This window comes from Genypterus blacodes, unplaced genomic scaffold (genome assembly GCF_046128005.1).
Source record: "Genypterus blacodes isolate CSIRO-AG114 ecotype Tasmania unplaced genomic scaffold, CSIRO-AGI_Gbla_v1 ptg000067l_1, whole genome shotgun sequence".
NCBI classification, from domain to species: domain Eukaryota; kingdom Metazoa; phylum Chordata; class Actinopteri; order Ophidiiformes; family Ophidiidae; genus Genypterus; species Genypterus blacodes.
In genome coordinates, this window is record NW_027466879.1 from 10,567,770 (window position 1) to 10,584,518 (window position 16,749).

At 42.2% G+C, this 16,749-nt stretch overlaps 1 protein-coding gene across 2 annotated transcripts in view; it reads right to left on the bottom strand.

Moving 5' to 3' along the window:
* Positions 1-616: 616 nt before the first annotated feature.
* Positions 617-16,749, bottom strand: part of phkb (phosphorylase kinase, beta) — a 73,190-nt gene continuing 57,057 nt past the window's right edge. For both annotated transcript variants that reach the window (XM_076155585.1, XM_076155584.1), the window contains 15 exons: positions 16,311-16,394; positions 15,378-15,482; positions 13,659-13,741; positions 12,819-12,909; positions 11,748-11,806; positions 11,343-11,505; positions 9,828-9,909; positions 8,894-8,951; positions 5,713-5,803; positions 4,271-4,476; positions 3,481-3,615; positions 3,165-3,294; positions 2,650-2,757; positions 2,281-2,421; positions 617-1,857 (listed from right to left, as the gene is read on the bottom strand). In XM_076155585.1, the coding sequence (XP_076011700.1) occupies positions 1,720-1,857; positions 2,281-2,421; positions 2,650-2,757; positions 3,165-3,294; positions 3,481-3,615; positions 4,271-4,476; positions 5,713-5,803; positions 8,894-8,951; positions 9,828-9,909; positions 11,343-11,505; positions 11,748-11,806; positions 12,819-12,909; positions 13,659-13,741; positions 15,378-15,482; positions 16,311-16,394 (1,674 nt within the window). In that variant the 3' untranslated portion in view covers positions 617-1,719. The remainder of the gene's footprint in view (positions 1,858-2,280; positions 2,422-2,649; positions 2,758-3,164; positions 3,295-3,480; positions 3,616-4,270; positions 4,477-5,712; positions 5,804-8,893; positions 8,952-9,827; positions 9,910-11,342; positions 11,506-11,747; positions 11,807-12,818; positions 12,910-13,658; positions 13,742-15,377; positions 15,483-16,310; positions 16,395-16,749) is intronic.

The following is a 16,749-nucleotide window of genomic DNA, read 5'->3' on the forward strand; positions in this document are numbered from 1 at the left end:
GGAAACCCAGAGTTTACTTTCCATTTCTTAAACTCTGCTGCATCCCAGTGGACAAACTGTGCACTTCTTCTGTCAGCAGTAGAAACACATTGCAAAAAGGAGAACAGACTATAACCCAGGCATCTGTACCTCTCTCTGTAAACCCTTACAGCCCCATTAAGGACCCCTGCTGTTTGAAAGGACGAATCTTTTCAACGGTACGGTCCTTTTACCTTTGAACGAGGATGACATGATACGATACTTGCAGCTCTGTCACTTGGTGAATATCAAACAAGACAAAGTCATTCTCCTTCCACTAGTTTGCAAGTATGTTGTTTTGAGATGATACGAATATAAGCAAGAGTTTTCTCTTCTCTCGCCCACCTCTGCACCTCGCTGGCACTCAGTTGGTCTGTCAGTCTGGCAGAGAGCTCACAGCATTGGCGGTGAGCTGCACATTCGGCCCAACAGAAGTGGGTGAGAACTTTGCAGGATGAAATAAAATACCAAACACCTCGCTCAAGAGTTTTGATAGCATAAGATAATAGAAGATAACATTTGCATGACGGGAAACCCCTTAGGTTTGTACATGAATACAAATTATAACCTCTGTAATTAAATGACAATGAGGAAAACATTCAAAGTCTTCACAGCAACTTTATTATTTCAAACTACAGTTTTGAGTTAAAAATACTTGAGAATGGTAAACACACACACACACAAACACGCACGCAGACACACGCACACACGCGCACACACGCACACACGCACACACACACTGCCAAATATAAGCTGATTCATCACAGTGATGATAGTCACACTTCTAAATCAATCTGACCATTTCTGCTGAACGATGAGAGCAGGATGTTCCTCTGCCACATTCAACAAAATGCCTCATTTTCTAAAGCCTCCTCAGCTCCAGACACTTTAGACGAGCTGCAGCCTTTGTCATGTGGAGTCTTATTATACAAAACAGCCCTGTCTGAAACTCTATTCTGTTTCATATTACATTCAGAGGACCTGTCACCATGCTTGGTCTGTAAGTACCTTTGTTCCATGGCAAACGGCGCCTATTGTCATGCTGTGGAGTCTGCATGCGTAGAGAGGTATGAAGACGGAGACGCTCGCTCACTCACCACGCTACAACACACACTGCTGCGTACCTGAAGTTAAGCAGGATAAACATTCTATGCAGTAAAAGAACACATATAACATCATATTTAAGTGATATGACCTTGTATTGACTCATTCACTCATTCACACATTTGACTGGACTTTTGTTGTGTAACATGGTACGTTTGCTGGTGAGGAGGCAGTACAGCTTCTGGATACATTGCAGAGTTTTCTGGCTTCAGCTCAAACAGCAGTGAACAGTCACACGGATGAAAATATGAATCAGATTCATAAGCTAAACTTTTGATTGCCTTTTGATAGTTGTCAAATACAAGATGACCTAATGGACAATCAGGAGTCCTATTCTTCACTGATAATCAGACCATAAAATAAAGGTAAAACATGCGAAATTGTTGCATAAAAAATGACACAACCTATGCTTACAACCGTCTATTGTAGCCACAAATGCATCATGAAGGAGTGAGGAAGGGAGGGGGGGACTGGAGAGAGTCAAGGTTACTATTACGCCAACACGTGATGGAAACACACAGCAGTCCATGAGCGACGACTTGGAAGATTACAACGGTAGCGGGCTGAGGTCAGGGGTCAAGAGTGCCGAGAGTAAATCTAACTAACGGTGCACGGGTCGTCCTTGCAGGGCTTGACGTCACCTTGCAGCAGCTGGATCATCACAGCCTTGGTCAGGTAGGTGGAGGTGCCTCTCTGCCCCACCGGCGGGGTGTTGAAGAACGCCTCCATATTATCCTGGGTCAAATGTGTTGGATATCAGATAAAGTGTAATTATATTCCACAAAATAAAACAAAATAAATTAGGATTACATCACACCAATCTGATAAAGCGCTACTGAATTGGAAAATCTTGCGTTGTGCTGCGTTGTCTATTAAGTTGAACCTTAATTTGGAAACATGCTGAAGAGCAGCTGTACAATGCCTCGAAAAGCGCCCCATCAGAATTTAACGTGATCTCGTAGATCAGCGGTTCTCAATTCCGTTAATTGAATTACACAAAACTGCCCATTTCCCAACTCTCCTTCCTGTAACTACACCTACTGAGTGAAATCAGTTAACTGAATATTGGTGCTTCCTTGATCTTCATTGGCTAAACACACCTTCTCTAATCGGGTGTGTGTAGAGGTGGATTCGAAAACCTCTGGTTTTACTCCATACCTGTTTCTCTTTCCCATCAGAGCCACTGCAATCCTTCTGGAAATCACCGAAAGCTTCTTCAACCAGACGGTCCAGATCCACCTTGTCGCCAAACTCCAGCTCAGGGTTTCTCTCCAGCACTATAGACACCACCATCAGCAACTACTCACACAGAGGGAAGACAAGGGTGTAAGACACCAAAAATAACATCAATAACAGAGGGTCAAAGGTCTGTCATTTAATTAAGGTTATGACATAATCTGATTCAAAGTGTATAGTAATCAAATCTTAAAACCAATTTGAAGCCAACAGGTGTGTGTGTGTGTGTGTGTGTGTGTGTGTGTGTGTGTGTGTGTGTGTGTGTGTGTGTGTGTGTGTGTGTGTGTGTACCTCCACTATGATTTGTCTGTACTCAGGCAGGACGATATTCTTCAGGGTGTCCTCCACCAGCAGGGAGAAGTTCATCTCATACATGGTCATATCAGACAGCGTTGGTTGCTACATGGAAAAAAGGTTTAGTGAGAGAGTAAGTAAGTAAATGATCAGTCATTGACTTTTGACCTTGGTGTTCTGAGTGTACTGTGTGTGCAGGGCCTTTAATATCAATGCAACGTTAACACTGGAAATGCACCCGCTGTTGTCGCTATAGCTCCCCTATGAGGTCGACTGATGTTTGCCTAACTTTGGCAGGACATTTTGGTGAAATAGTCAGAAGAATACATACAGAATACTTTAAAAAAAAGATCAAATCTTTATCCGACTTGGTCCAGACATTCTACAGGGAAAATTATTTGAGAAAATTGAGCTGAATTGTTTGAGGAAAAGGGGGCGCGGCCTAATTTATGGATTTTTAAATGGATGTGGATGGACCCAAGGAATCCAGTGAAAAAGGGGGAGGCAGGTACCTGAGGGAGGAACGTCCCAGCCACCGTGATACCATTGGCGGTCCTCTCTAAAATCTGCCACACGCGATCGTAGAAACCCCGAGGGGTCCTGTTCAGAGAACCATCGATCTGCCGCCTGTTCAACCAACACCTGGGGTGAGAACAAGCAGGGCTATTAGAGGAAAAAGTCTGCAAAACTTGAATAACGGCAGCAGATAAGACATGGAGACACAGAGAAGAAAGCACTGAATAGAACTAAAAGACCCTGACACTGCTTCTTCAAAGACATCTTTACATGTTGGAAGGGATAGGAGAGTGAGAGTAGCTTTGTGTTTACCTGCCGGTGTGCTGAGGCTGCAAGACATCCAGCAGGAGCTGTTTGATGTCACATGGGGCGAGCTGGTAGATGTCCTGAGGCGGCATGACCCCTGACCTGATCTTCAGCTCTTGCTTCATGGCCTGGACAATCCATCTGAGGATACACATTGCAAAAACTGTCTCATACACATACACACACACACACACACTGACCAATCTGTGAACCAGTGAGCACCTAGATGAAGACTTCCTTTGGACAAGTCGAGCCTGTTCCTTTTGTGTCAGCAAGGGCTCATTTAAGATCTTTCAAACAAGGGGAAGAAAGCTTCGCCGTCTATCACACTGGGCTGCTGGAACTGAATTTTAATAGCTTATATATTTATATATATACACACTACATACTCTTACAGCCTCACTTTCTCTTTCAACTTCCAGAATGGAGAGGTTGAACTGCAGAGGAGGACCTTTGCCTCTGCGTTGCTCATGAGACTTTTGTTAGGCAGTGAATTTAGATTACTCCATTGTTGTCTGACTGATCAGGAGAGAGAAGCATGTTGCTGTTTAGTTCTGTTTATTTGAGAGCTTTTCAGTCCTGTTCAAACAGAACCACATTGTGATTCCTTTGGTGTGAGGACACAATGTTTACCAACTGAAGGTTTTATTGGTACCAAAAATGTGGCACTTTATGTTCAGGCTTTGGCCAATGACATCTAAATGGAGGTTTGATCTCATCCAAACATATTTTGATGTTATCATTTTTGTCAAAATTGCTCCTAAGCTTATCCCTGAACCCATCTCTTCTGTCCTACCCCACTCTGATCTTGAGCATTCCACTGAACAGCTCTGGGTTGTTGGAGATAATCCAGCCGATATGGATGACCAGCTCCTGCTGCAGAACAGCCTCCTGCTCCCCACCAGGAGGGCAGCATTTACTGTAGATGATGCCCTGGATCACCCCTGGTGACAGTGGGTTGGAGATCACCTCTTCTTCATGTCCGAACACACCCAGGGTCACCTGACACACACAGGGGAAGGAGCATACAGCTGAACCACGAACAATTTGAATTTCTTAGTCTCTTATATATATGTCCGTTTTTGTGAGCATGTGCAAAGACACGTGTACAACAGTGTTCACCTACGAGACCTTGCATGTGCACACTACACAGTACTTCCTCCATGGTCCAATTTTGTAAGTACCTTTGTTCCATCACTCTAAAATTGTCTTCCTTTCAAAGATTCACATAAAAGTGAGTAGAAAATGACAGATCTCAAGATTACTCTTTTGTACTTGTTTCTTCTGAAAGCCATCTCATGAAAATTACACCTCAGCAATCGTCCTCCTGATAAGACGACACACTTTTATCCCTGCTTGCCTGCTGATGAAATCTTGCACTTTGAAGACTCAGATGTATCATTCATCTTTACATCTAAACTGATTCGAACTGGGGAAAAATCAGCCAGAGCTCTGGGCTGCTTTTTACTGGGGCTGAGGTTTGGATAGTGCCTCCGACTTCAAATGTAAAAAGAAGATATTGTTGAATTTCAATGTCAACAAAAATGTAATCAAAACTACAGTCATCGTTGGCATAATGGGGTGCTGCCTCTTATTTCCTCCAACTGAGCTCTTATTGTATGCAGAGAAGACATTCGTCTCAAATCCGAAATCAGCTTTCTCAATCTTGTTGAGAGGAATATTCCCTCCACGAGGCAATCTATATGCAGATTCACACCTTGAGCTACTTCAGCATAATGAAATGCCTAAAACTGTTCAGAAGGGTAAAAATGAGGCGAGATAACTGACACTGCAGAGAGGAGGCTAATCTCTGAATAACACTTGACAGCAAATGATGCACCGAAATTCATACAGCATGAGAGAGTGGGAGGAAACAAATCCCTGGGTCGCAAAATATCAGTTGGCACATGGAGTGTGTCTAGACACAGCTCAACCTGTGGTAACGATGCATATTAGGATGCCACAGGGGTCACACTGGTGCTCCTGACAAAACTGCAGCTCAGATACACACAATGCAGGTTAGTGGGGATGAAAACTGTGAACGTGCAGCTGCCACACTCTGATTCCCATAGGATGACAACGAGAGGAGCTTATCATCATGTGTCAAACAATTGTCGCATTGTTTTTTTGGTTTTGTTTTTTAAATCAGTGAACATTAAAATCAGCGTCCCGACATGCCATTTGCCCAAAAGGTATTTAGATGTACGACTGAGGCCGCCGCTGTCTGTGCTCACTTACCTGTTTGCCATGTACTAAAACACTAGTAATACTGGGGGCAAGGCTGTCCACCAGCTTAGTTAAGAGACTAGCGGCGAGACGGACAACAGACCTGGTGGGCAAAAAACACAAGAACATTCTTAATCATGACAGCCGGGGCTTTAACAGACCACAGTGCAGTTTGGCCGATCTGGATCGTTCAATTTTGACTGTAAAGTGAAGGATCCGATCCTTCAAACTCAGTATAGAATCAATACAAAATGATGTGTAGGAGTTATTAAGTTCCCTCTGAATATGTGTTATACAACAAAAAAAATGGAATTGAATATCATTAGAAATGCATAAAGAATTAAAATTAAAATTTCACTTTTAATTATCAAATGTGCGTATTAATATAACCAATCCAGGCCATTACACACTCAGTTTGTGATCAGAAGGAAACTGGAAACAACAAGTTGTCCATCAAAACCCAACCGATTCATTTTGAAATAAAACAAGGCTGCAAATGAACAAATTGCTGCATTTGTCCACCATAAACGGAATAGATCGATAGTTGTCCTTCTGGTTGTGATTCTGAAATTCTCCAAAATATTTTAATGTTCACTAATTTCCAAATTCTTTAGTCTGGAGAGAGACTGCAGCTATGCAAACTGCTTCCTCTTGCCTGCGGGAATCCTATGAGGGGGGTGGAACAAAGCAGCAGTCGCCACCGACACACAGCGGCGTGAAAGCCATCCTCACAAAAGCGGCCAACAGATCAAATAATTTCACAAATGGGAGTCATGAATACAATCATCTAGAAACACAACCTGCTGCTTTTATATGCTGAGAGCAAATTTGGTGTTTAGAGTGTGTGTGGAGTTGTGGAGTTTCTACAATCCGCAATGTGATTCACATCTTGAGCGTGACGAATAAATCGGCAACAAAGCTTTAATGTTCAGCAGGCATGATATGGTGTCAAGCCACTGATGCTGCGTTCAGGAACCTATTTCAAGCTTCACTTCCTAGCCTGTCTTAGGTAAATGAGAAAGGAAATTGATCAGAGTGTTGGATGTTATTTGCCAGCGAGTGGAGGGGGAATCAGCCTCTGAGCCTCTGGGCTTTTTTTTTTGCTCAACCTTTTACGGTGTAATCAAATGTCTTCGTGTTTCATCAGGTTAATTCATAAAACAGCATAGAATAAAAGGTTGTGAAGCTGCCACATCAGTTTAGTTCACCTGACACACAACACAAACCATGGACAGGGAAAACACCCACCACAAAAGAGCACAGAGACGGTGTGTGATGAATTGCGGTTGCCAGTACAGAACAAACAAAGCTGAAAGTGGTGCGTTTGATGGTTATGCCTCATTTGTAGTTTCGTAAAACAGAGTCGTAACACACCAGAGTGAATTCTGTGTAAACACTGTGCTGATGGCCAGAGTTAAAGACGGGCTGAATGTCATTTCTGGGTCTCGTCTTTCGTTACTGGTCATGGTCTGTACCGCCTCAGGTGCTACCACGCTCTCTCTCCCCAGCTGTCATCATCCCTCACTGTGTTTGTATGATTTTGGAGTTGCATCAGACTGGAGAAGTGCAAAGAGTGCCAAAGAAAGGCAAAGCGTTACACACTGTAGGTCGCATGTTATTATCACAAATGTGTTGTTTGGATGCCACAATTAATCAGGCAACTCTAACGAGCTAATTTCCACTGGGCTGACATTTACCCTCAAACTGGGTCAACATAGGTGTCCACAGGTGTTCATGTCTACACAAACGCACCAAGTTCAGCTTTGTTTAGAGTGCACTGGCTCCCTTTAGCGTGGTGGAATGTGTTACGAAGGAACATGAAGCCAAAATTCACAACAAGCTAATGTACACATGTGGTTTTGCTAGCGTGGCCTAGCCAGCCAGCTTAACTGGACCTTGTGACTGTGTGAGTGTGAGCAGCTTCACTCTGCTGGATTTATCGGAAAAAGTAAGATTTCTACTCTTTTATGCCATTTAAAATTAATAAAATAATTCTAAAATACACTCAACCTCACTATTGAATATCATGTAGCAACATTTTTTTTTCCATAGGTTCATATTCATTTGTATGTTATCCGTAATTTAAAGCTACTTCCTTTTCCTTTTAACGTACAAGTCTCTGCCCAATGTGAGCTTCAGATTTGTTGAAGTCTATCTTGGAATCACTCTCATTGCCATTAGGAACTGAACATCCCTCCTCATCTTCAAAATGGCTCCAATTGAGCTGATCAGTGCGAGACGAATGTAAAAGAAGGAGGCACAATGGGAGATATTCCTGATTCTGTGCAGGAATTACTTTAACTTTGGCAAACACTGGAATGGAATGGAACGCTTCAGCAGCCTCAATTAGCCAAATTCAAGTGGTTTGAACCAGATCAGATCATTATCAAGGCTCTGAGCTGTCAAACACAGGTGTGTCTAATAACATTCATAAGGGTTTCATTCCGTGTAGGTGTAGCAGGGCCCTGTTGTTGACCCTGTGTGTCCTCAGAAAGCAGCATGTGTCTCAGGTATCATAGATAAGTGTCTGACAGCAGTTGAAGGCAGCAGTCTTCTTGGGTATACACAATAGTAGGGGTTCTGCATTAAAAAGAGGGTCAATCTAGGAAAAAACCACTTGACTTTGTGAAATCAAACTACTGGCGCATAACATTACCATCAGCCAAATGAACACTTTCCCTGTTGTCTGGTCTTGTTATTGAAAAAGTGAGTGCATATTTCAACACCCTGGTTATGAGGACAATCACAAAGCTGCACCGGCTGAGCCTCACACAGCGCTGCAGGCAGATAGCTAACCGAGCGAGCCAACTGCCAGGCCTGAAGCATGCAGAGGCTGCGGCTCCACGCCTGCCTGGGCTCATCATTACCTGTTTGCCATGCACCAGTATTGTGGTGATGTGTGGGGCTATAGAGTTGGCACACTTCTCCATAATGGAAGCAGCGTGGCGCACTGCCAGCCTAGTTTGACCAGATTGAATAGCAGTTATTTAACCATCAAAAACAAATTCACAAGAGACGCTGAGATATGTTTTCGATCTGGCAACCCAACTCTATTTCTGCTAAGCATTTGCTCTCCTGGTAACAAAAATTGTAAATATAAGATTCATCTTATTGCAAATGCAAGAATTACAATAACATACAGTATATATCAACATTGTGTGTGTGTGTGTCTGTGTGTGTGGGCATGCCAGACCAAAGCTTTCGGCTGCCAGCTCTTCTGTAGATTCTCTCCAGCTCGTCCCTCATGTTCTCTGGAAACAAAAAGCCTCATATATTATATATGATAAACGCATACAGCACAATATACAATCAGTCACATATACAATTCCCTGCAGGGCCCTATTTCTCAAAAGCATTTGAAAGCTGAGACGATCGTAAACCAAGAAACTACACTAGAAATATTTAAATAAAATTGTTGCTTTCGCTCCTCCTCGTCTACGGCCTGAATTATTCACATCTGCCAATCCGTGCGATTGTCTGTTCCCTCCTTCAGCTTCTCTGCATCCTCTCAGTCAATTCAGGGTGTGTTCAGACAGGAAACCAGATTTTGAAGCTTTTAGAAATATTTTGTTTTCAGTTTCAATATTGGAACAATCACAACCCGACACAATAGAACTTCTTTCCAAAACTTTTGCTTTTCTTTTTCGGTTTTTAAGATTTTCGCCTTTAAAGAGAATCTCCAGTTAGAAGTAGAATTAAATTACATGCATGAACTTCACACTTAGCTTCAGAACCACCACTGTGTCATTTGTAATTATTACTTAAGGGAAATAAAAGTGTAACACGTCTCCTTTTAGAAAACTGTAACCACTAAGAATCATCGTCATTAGCAAATGGGGCCAAATTAAAGAGCTTTTAATTCCTTAACTCTCTACAGTCAACATCAAAGATACAACAGCATCCTAAAGACCAGCTATTGATTAAAGTGGACTAATAGCTAAGTGCAGCTCCAAAGGTTTTACAGGCATAACACAGCGCGATAACAACGTTAACAAAGCTGCTAATGGAGCACACAGCTGACGAGTTTGGGAGGGGCCGACAATTCCCTGGCATCTAGCAAAGGAACGCCAATAAACTGTGGGAATCTGCTGATTACAGTGTGTGTGTGTGTGTGTGTGTGCGCTTACCATCTTTGGCGAGGAAGTCTGGTCCTTCTCTCCTCAGCAGGATGCTAGCAAGCTGTGCCTGACTGGCCAGGCAGTTGCAGTCCTGGAGACAGTGACACAGAACAGAGAGAGAGATCAGCCTGGTCAGGTACACACTCACAGATATAATACCTCTACACTCACAGATATAATACCTCTACCACACACTTACATACAGCATATTGAGTTCATAACGTGCACACTCAGCACATAAGCAGACTAATTGGCTGCTGCTATATTTAGGTTTACTATTGTACTTTGCTTGCTCTTTCTTCTGCAACCCTGCATTTGTGGAGTCTGGGAGAATTTGAGAACACTCACATAATGTGGCTGATTTAGAAAGGAAAACTCATAAATGCTAATTCCTGCACTCCAGATTTTATTACTCTACTGCATATTATTGTTCTGGGTTGGAGCACTGCAGATATTACCATGAATTAAATTACTTTCCATTTAAACAGCATAAAAGCATACATTTGTCTAAATTATGAGAAAGAATATAAAACGTTTCAGGTGAGCATTGTTGTAGATTTAGCTGTTCAGTCTCTCAGTCTGGCTTCCTTCCAAACACTTTATTCTTCTTGTGCAGACAGCGATGTCACGGTAGCATCGTGTCTTTTCTTGTTTTGTGTTTTGCATCAAGGTTTTCCACTTTACTTCTGCCAAAGAAGCGTTGTTAGAAGAGTTACACAGAAAGTTCGGGACTAGATTTTAAGGATCTGCCAGGAGAGAAGACCTCAAAGAATCAGGCCGATGACTACCAACAGATATTTGGTCCGGATAAAGATATCTATATATATTTCTATTTCTTATGCCAAATAAAGCAGCTGAGTCCTAGTTAATGGCCTGTTCAGCCTTTGTGAATGTATTTGTGCTAATCTAGTTAGTGCTGTGCTTCAGTTTTCGCTGTACGTTTACTATGAAGACATTCCTCTTTTGATTGAGCTACATCCTTGACAGAGACGTAGAGTGTGTCTATGCCATCTCCACCATTTACACATCAATAACAGTGAGTGGAGAGAGAGTGAGAGAGCGAGAGAGAGAGAGAGCAAGAGGGGGGGGGTTAAGTGAGTGAGAGTACGTGATCAGACAGTTCACTTCCTCCGACCTGACAAGGCGACTGCTTCATTCACAAACAAGCTTGGAAATAAGAAAATTGAGTTATGAAAAAATACAAATAAAAAGGTTTTATATTTGACAAGATAAGAACTTCTTAGGAAAATAGCAAGAAATCAAATGGCAATAAATTATCTGATCCTGCTGATGCATGCTGTCTATATATATGGGCACTGATACTTGTAGTAGTGATTTATGGGGAGAGACAATTGTCAGGAGTGTCAATCAAGCAAGCATGATCTAAGCTTTAATCAGCTGATCGGCGATCTTTGTTTGTTGTCACTATGTTAATGACAAATAGTTGCTTTAGTACAGTGTTGTGTTATGATTCCAACATCTTTAATAGGAACTACTAAACAAAGCTAAACCCGTTCAACTCACATGGAACTTCTGCATGATCTCACTCGTGGGCTTGTTCAGCCACTCCTCCACGTCGATGTCCGGCTGCTGCTCCAGGTCTGACGCGTTGGGCGTGCTGGTCTGTCGCTTCACCTTGGAGTGTTTTGGCAACTCCAGCTCCTCAAAGCTCTTAAACTCTGGGATCCTGCAACACAGGAGCAAGTAGAGGCGTATCTCAAATGCAGCAGATGGGAGGCAGTTGAGGACACTTAAAGTAAATATGCAACTTTCATTTCGGAAGTAACAAGAGAGCATTTAGAATAAACAAAAAGAAGTGAAACTGATTTTGTCATCTAGTTAACACTCAGAATCAAATTAAACCTCATTCAAGTAACAGGTTGAAGCACTAAGCACCACATCTAGACAAAGAGTAGAAGTAGCTCTTACTCTGCCTCATTGACACGCAGGAAGTCCAACTGCTCCACAACTGCTCCAGATATCAGGGTCTGAAAAAGCAGTTGGAAAGGGCAGATGAAACATGCATTACTGATTTGCAAAACAGTTATTCTAACACTTCAGGCGGCAGGCGGCCCTATAGAAAGACATCACGCTCTGAAGACAAACTTAGGAGCAGAGAAACAAGGGAGACGATAAGAGGAAACAGAGCTGTGTGAATCCCTAAGGGAAACATCTCTGGGTTGGGAGCTTAGCCTACACAGCCATAGTTTGAATAATGCAGCTGTTAAGAAATAAGACATTGAGTAAATGGGTGCACATGAAGTTCATTATTTAGATTTGTACAAATGCGTACGGCCTGCGTTTCACACGGCTAAATGAGGAAAAACGTGGAACTATTTTAGAAGCAGAGTTGCAAAGTTGAAAAGAGAGTTCAATGTGATTTGAGGCCCGTGCAACCAAAACCAAAGTCGACGCGAGAACACAAAAACAGAGGCGAAGGTGAAAAGCAACCCTGCTCCACATAACAAGGCGGAGAGCAGGAGGGTTCAGAGCAGGCGGAGGAGGCGGTGAAGTGAATAACAAACAGGTAAAGGAGAGAAAAAAACAGCGGAGGAGAAGTCATGGCTGGAAAGCTGTCAGAAGTTTTGACTTTTTGGCATTGAGATGTCTCTGTTTGAAATACTGAGGCGTTACTTTCAGTTGCACCGGTTACATCAGAGATAGAATGATCAAACAGACTTTGCGGATTTACCACAAATATTGTATATGATGAGAATTTGGAAAAGGAGTCACATCCTGCTAGAAATGACAAGAATGACTTCATCCACTTAGGCGCTTGTTTGTCGCTGCACCACTGCACACACTGAGTGAAAACAGACCATTTCACCCAGTGGACTGAACAATTAACCCAGAGGAGTCTGGATATGAGGTATCACTTGAACACATTGATTACCATAGATTAGCTGATCTTTGACTAATAAGTTGGATCTATCAAGAGGACTTAACATAGAATAGACACGGACATGAAAGAATGTAGTTTGTTAATTCCATTAAACACACCTGAAGTCTGTCAACGTGAACTTTGACCCCTCCGATGTTGCCCTTCTTGAATGCCGCCAGCATGTCCAGGACCGGATTGAAGCGGCTCCCCCTAGTGAGAGAGAAACAAAGGTGTGAGAGTTTCCTCGTCTTGTTGTGGTCCTGTTTTTAGTTTCAGGGTGTGCAAGGTGTTCCTCACATCACCTGTGTTCACTCTGACGTTCCAAACACAGAGGCTCTATTGAACATAACATCGATATGAAATCATCACAGCTCAAAGTTCTGAATAAATCAGCACCGGTCAGCTAGACCCTCTTTGCTTTGCTCTGTCTCTGTACTGTCACTTTCCATACAGGTCATCGTCCCGATCAATAGCAAACTAATGACTATTGAGCCACTTCTATAAGAGCACATCGACGAATTGTTCTCAATTCTGCAGTGCGGCCATTTAAGTGTTTGTTGCACATTTAACAAATGGCTCTCCGGATAATGGCCAATACTGCTGCAATCAGCCTCAACAGTCATGTTATAGTGATACAAATGAGACACATTATCACCCAAACACCAAGCAAATATGGGAACACCTTCCTACTAAAAAGATAAATAGGAGAGAGAGAGAGAGAGAGAGAGAGAGAGAGAGAGAGAGAGAGAGAGAGAGAGAAATAAATCTACAAAAATGTGAACTTAATTGCATTGTGATTGTCAAGACATTTTGTGAGTCTGAGCAAGAAAGAAACATAAAAAGTGATAACGGCTGACGTACAGGGAGATACGGCGACGGAGAATGCAGTGGGAAAGCATATCAGAGGACGGGGAAGACAGGAGAAAGATAAAAGAGCTATTAGGGAGTGTGGATATTACTTGATGTTATCCTCGCGGATGAGGACCAGGAAGAGAGGACGTCCCTGCATCTTCCAGCACTGTGTGATGAACTGCAGGGCGTTCTGCGTGCACACAGCCATGACAGAGGACACACATTTCAGATCGGAAACAGACAAGGAGACGCCAGACAAGGTTTTTCTAGGTTCTTTGGTTTCTACGATCCAACTCGTAAAAAGTAGCTTAAGCTGACTTACAGATATGAGATGAGACATTGATTGTATCTTATCTTATGTCTTTCATTTATGGTCCGTTTTGAAACATTTACAGTGTTTCTAAAGGGCAAAAACGCTTGTGGGTGTGTAAATGAGTAGGTATGAATTCATTATGTATCACGGAAGTTAAAGAGCTAATCACAAATTAAGCTTTCTAGGCAGTTCATGACCTGTGGGTTTGTTTAACTGGATGGATTTCTATAGGTGGGAAATGATGGTAATGAGGGAAAATAACTCTAAGCATAATATGTCCCAAAGTCTCATAATACTTTAATTGGAGCTTCATTGCACTTTAAGTCTAAACTATAAAAAAGTTTGTGGAAACACTAAAATATTACTAAATAGAGAAAAAAGGACATGAAACTGAAAAAGGAGTGAGTGTATTTGAACTAAAAATCTAATTTCTCCTATATTGTGGAAAAATATAATTGTTTTAAAAAAAGTCAGTGGCATTGAATAGATTAATGTGAGTGACAGAAAGCAGAAGTGAACCACTTCAAAGCCTGTAAGAGGAGAATGACTTCAACATTATAACACAGTGTCTGAACAAAACAGGGCTGAAAATGCTTCCATTACACACAGCACCTTTACTAATCTCATAATCAACTCGCTTGTCACTTCTTATTGTTTTTTAAAACTACATTGGAAAAGCTTCTCAATAGCTTTTAAAATGAGTTATATTAAAATTGTCACGAAACGGCTCTACGCTGACTTTCTACTTTTACCATCATTTCCGATTGTTTCAAACGGCTCTGCAATACAACAAAGCCCTTTGATGATTCTCACCCTGCATTATATAAAACTGTGAGAGAGTTAAATCCAGCAAATAAGCTCTGATAAATGAGACAAAGTCAAAGCATCGAGCAAGATGAAATAAACCCAATAGTTCTCCCTTCAGGAGTTGGTGGAAATGAAAAAGTCGATACAACGGCAGCGATTGTTGGATGTACATTCGTCAGGAGAATAGGAGCTTGACTCTGGTGTCATGTTAATGTATGCTGCATGAGAGTCGGCAGCTGTTTGCCACATTAGCCATCATAACAAATAAGTTGTGAGTACGCCAGGAGTGTGTGTGTGTGTGTGTGTCTATCTGTTTATTTTGGAGCTTTTCTGCCTGCAGGTCACAACATTTTTCATTAATGCTACTTTGAATGAAACACCAGCTGTGGTTTTCATCGCTTTCCAAACTAACTCACACTTACACTCATTTAGAAATAGAAAATATGCAAGGCCTGATGAGAACAGGCGCTGGTATCAGGTGGAATGTCAGTAAATGCCTCACCTGATGGGCCTAGAATAATGACTAAAGCAATCAAACCAAATCACTTGGTTTGCTGTCTTGTTCGATAAATGTCAGGATGCTCTTTAAATGAGAAAAATGGAATATGTCTCAATAATTTAAGGTCAATGAGCCTATAAAAAAAGCATATTTTTGTGCTGGCTGTAAAAATCAATGGTAACCTTTGTGAGTGTATCCCCGGCTTACCTTAATGTCATCAATCAGCAGCATAACATCTTGGGACAAGTAAAAGTCACTCAGATCAAACACTATTGGGTAACAAACCACCGTCTTCCCCAGGATACGATAAATCTAGAAAGAGGAAAGCGCACACACGCACACACACACACACACACACACACACACACACACACACACACACACACACACACACACTGTCACATTAGAAGACAGAGGGCTCATGGGAAGCCACGTATACATTATTGTGGACAGCGTATAAAACTAGATAAAGGGGACATCTACCATCTACACACCCAATCATCAGGAACGCACTGCACTTCCTAAATGCACAACCTCTGCCACCAACACATACAAACACACTGATGATGATAATGTCCTCTGGCAGTCTGCCATCTTACCCATAAATGTTCCATTATAATATTGTCTTAGCAATGCGTTGGGAGCCATGATTCATTCGTTTGGCAGCGTCTTTGTTTGAGCAAGCTGCTATCGCTCAACTTATTTAGGCTCGCTGCGACCTTCATTTGCGAGAAACAGCATTAACAAGATGCATTAGCACACGCACGCACACACACACACACAAACCTATATATCCACACGCTCTCAGAGACACAATGAGTGCACACAGAGACACACTAACTGCCTGACAGCTTAGCATATTAAAATTTGTTAAGTCCAAAGAATAAGCTGAATCTATTCTGCATTCACCGACACACATTTGTACGTGTAGCTGTGAAAAGAAGAAGCAGTTGGAATGTTGTCTTTTCCTGAGCTGTGGTTGAACCCTTGAAGCTCTGGGTAATTTATTCAGATCAATATGTGGGAGGTGTGATGGTGGTCACCCATGACCTGTGCAGCAGGGCTAGATGGAGTGCATGTACACGTGTGTGTGTGTGTGTGTGTGTGTGCGTGTGTGTGTGAGAGATGCATATACTGTACCTTGCAGGTCCCAATGCAGCCCACTGGCCGATCTGGACGCCCACTCAACCCCAGCTTGCTATTGACAGCCAGGAAACGGTAAGCCTGCAGAAATCACACACGTGTACACACACACATGCAGACAGATACTGTACTTATCAAACACAATATGTCTAAAATGTAGAATTTCCCAGACTAGGCAAACTAAAATCAGATCATCATCTCTATCTGCACACTGTTATCAGTCTTGCCTTTCAGGGGAGATGAAAGTCGTAATGTTTGATTTGAAATGTCAAACAGCTACATCACATTTCCATTCCGCCATGTAATAGAAGTGTAGAGTCAAACATCTGCCTGTCACACTGAGGTATATGTGTTGTTACCACTTATAAAATGAAATTACCTCCATCCGGCTGAACCACCTCCTTATATTAGCTCTGTGTAAAGTTATGAGACGTAG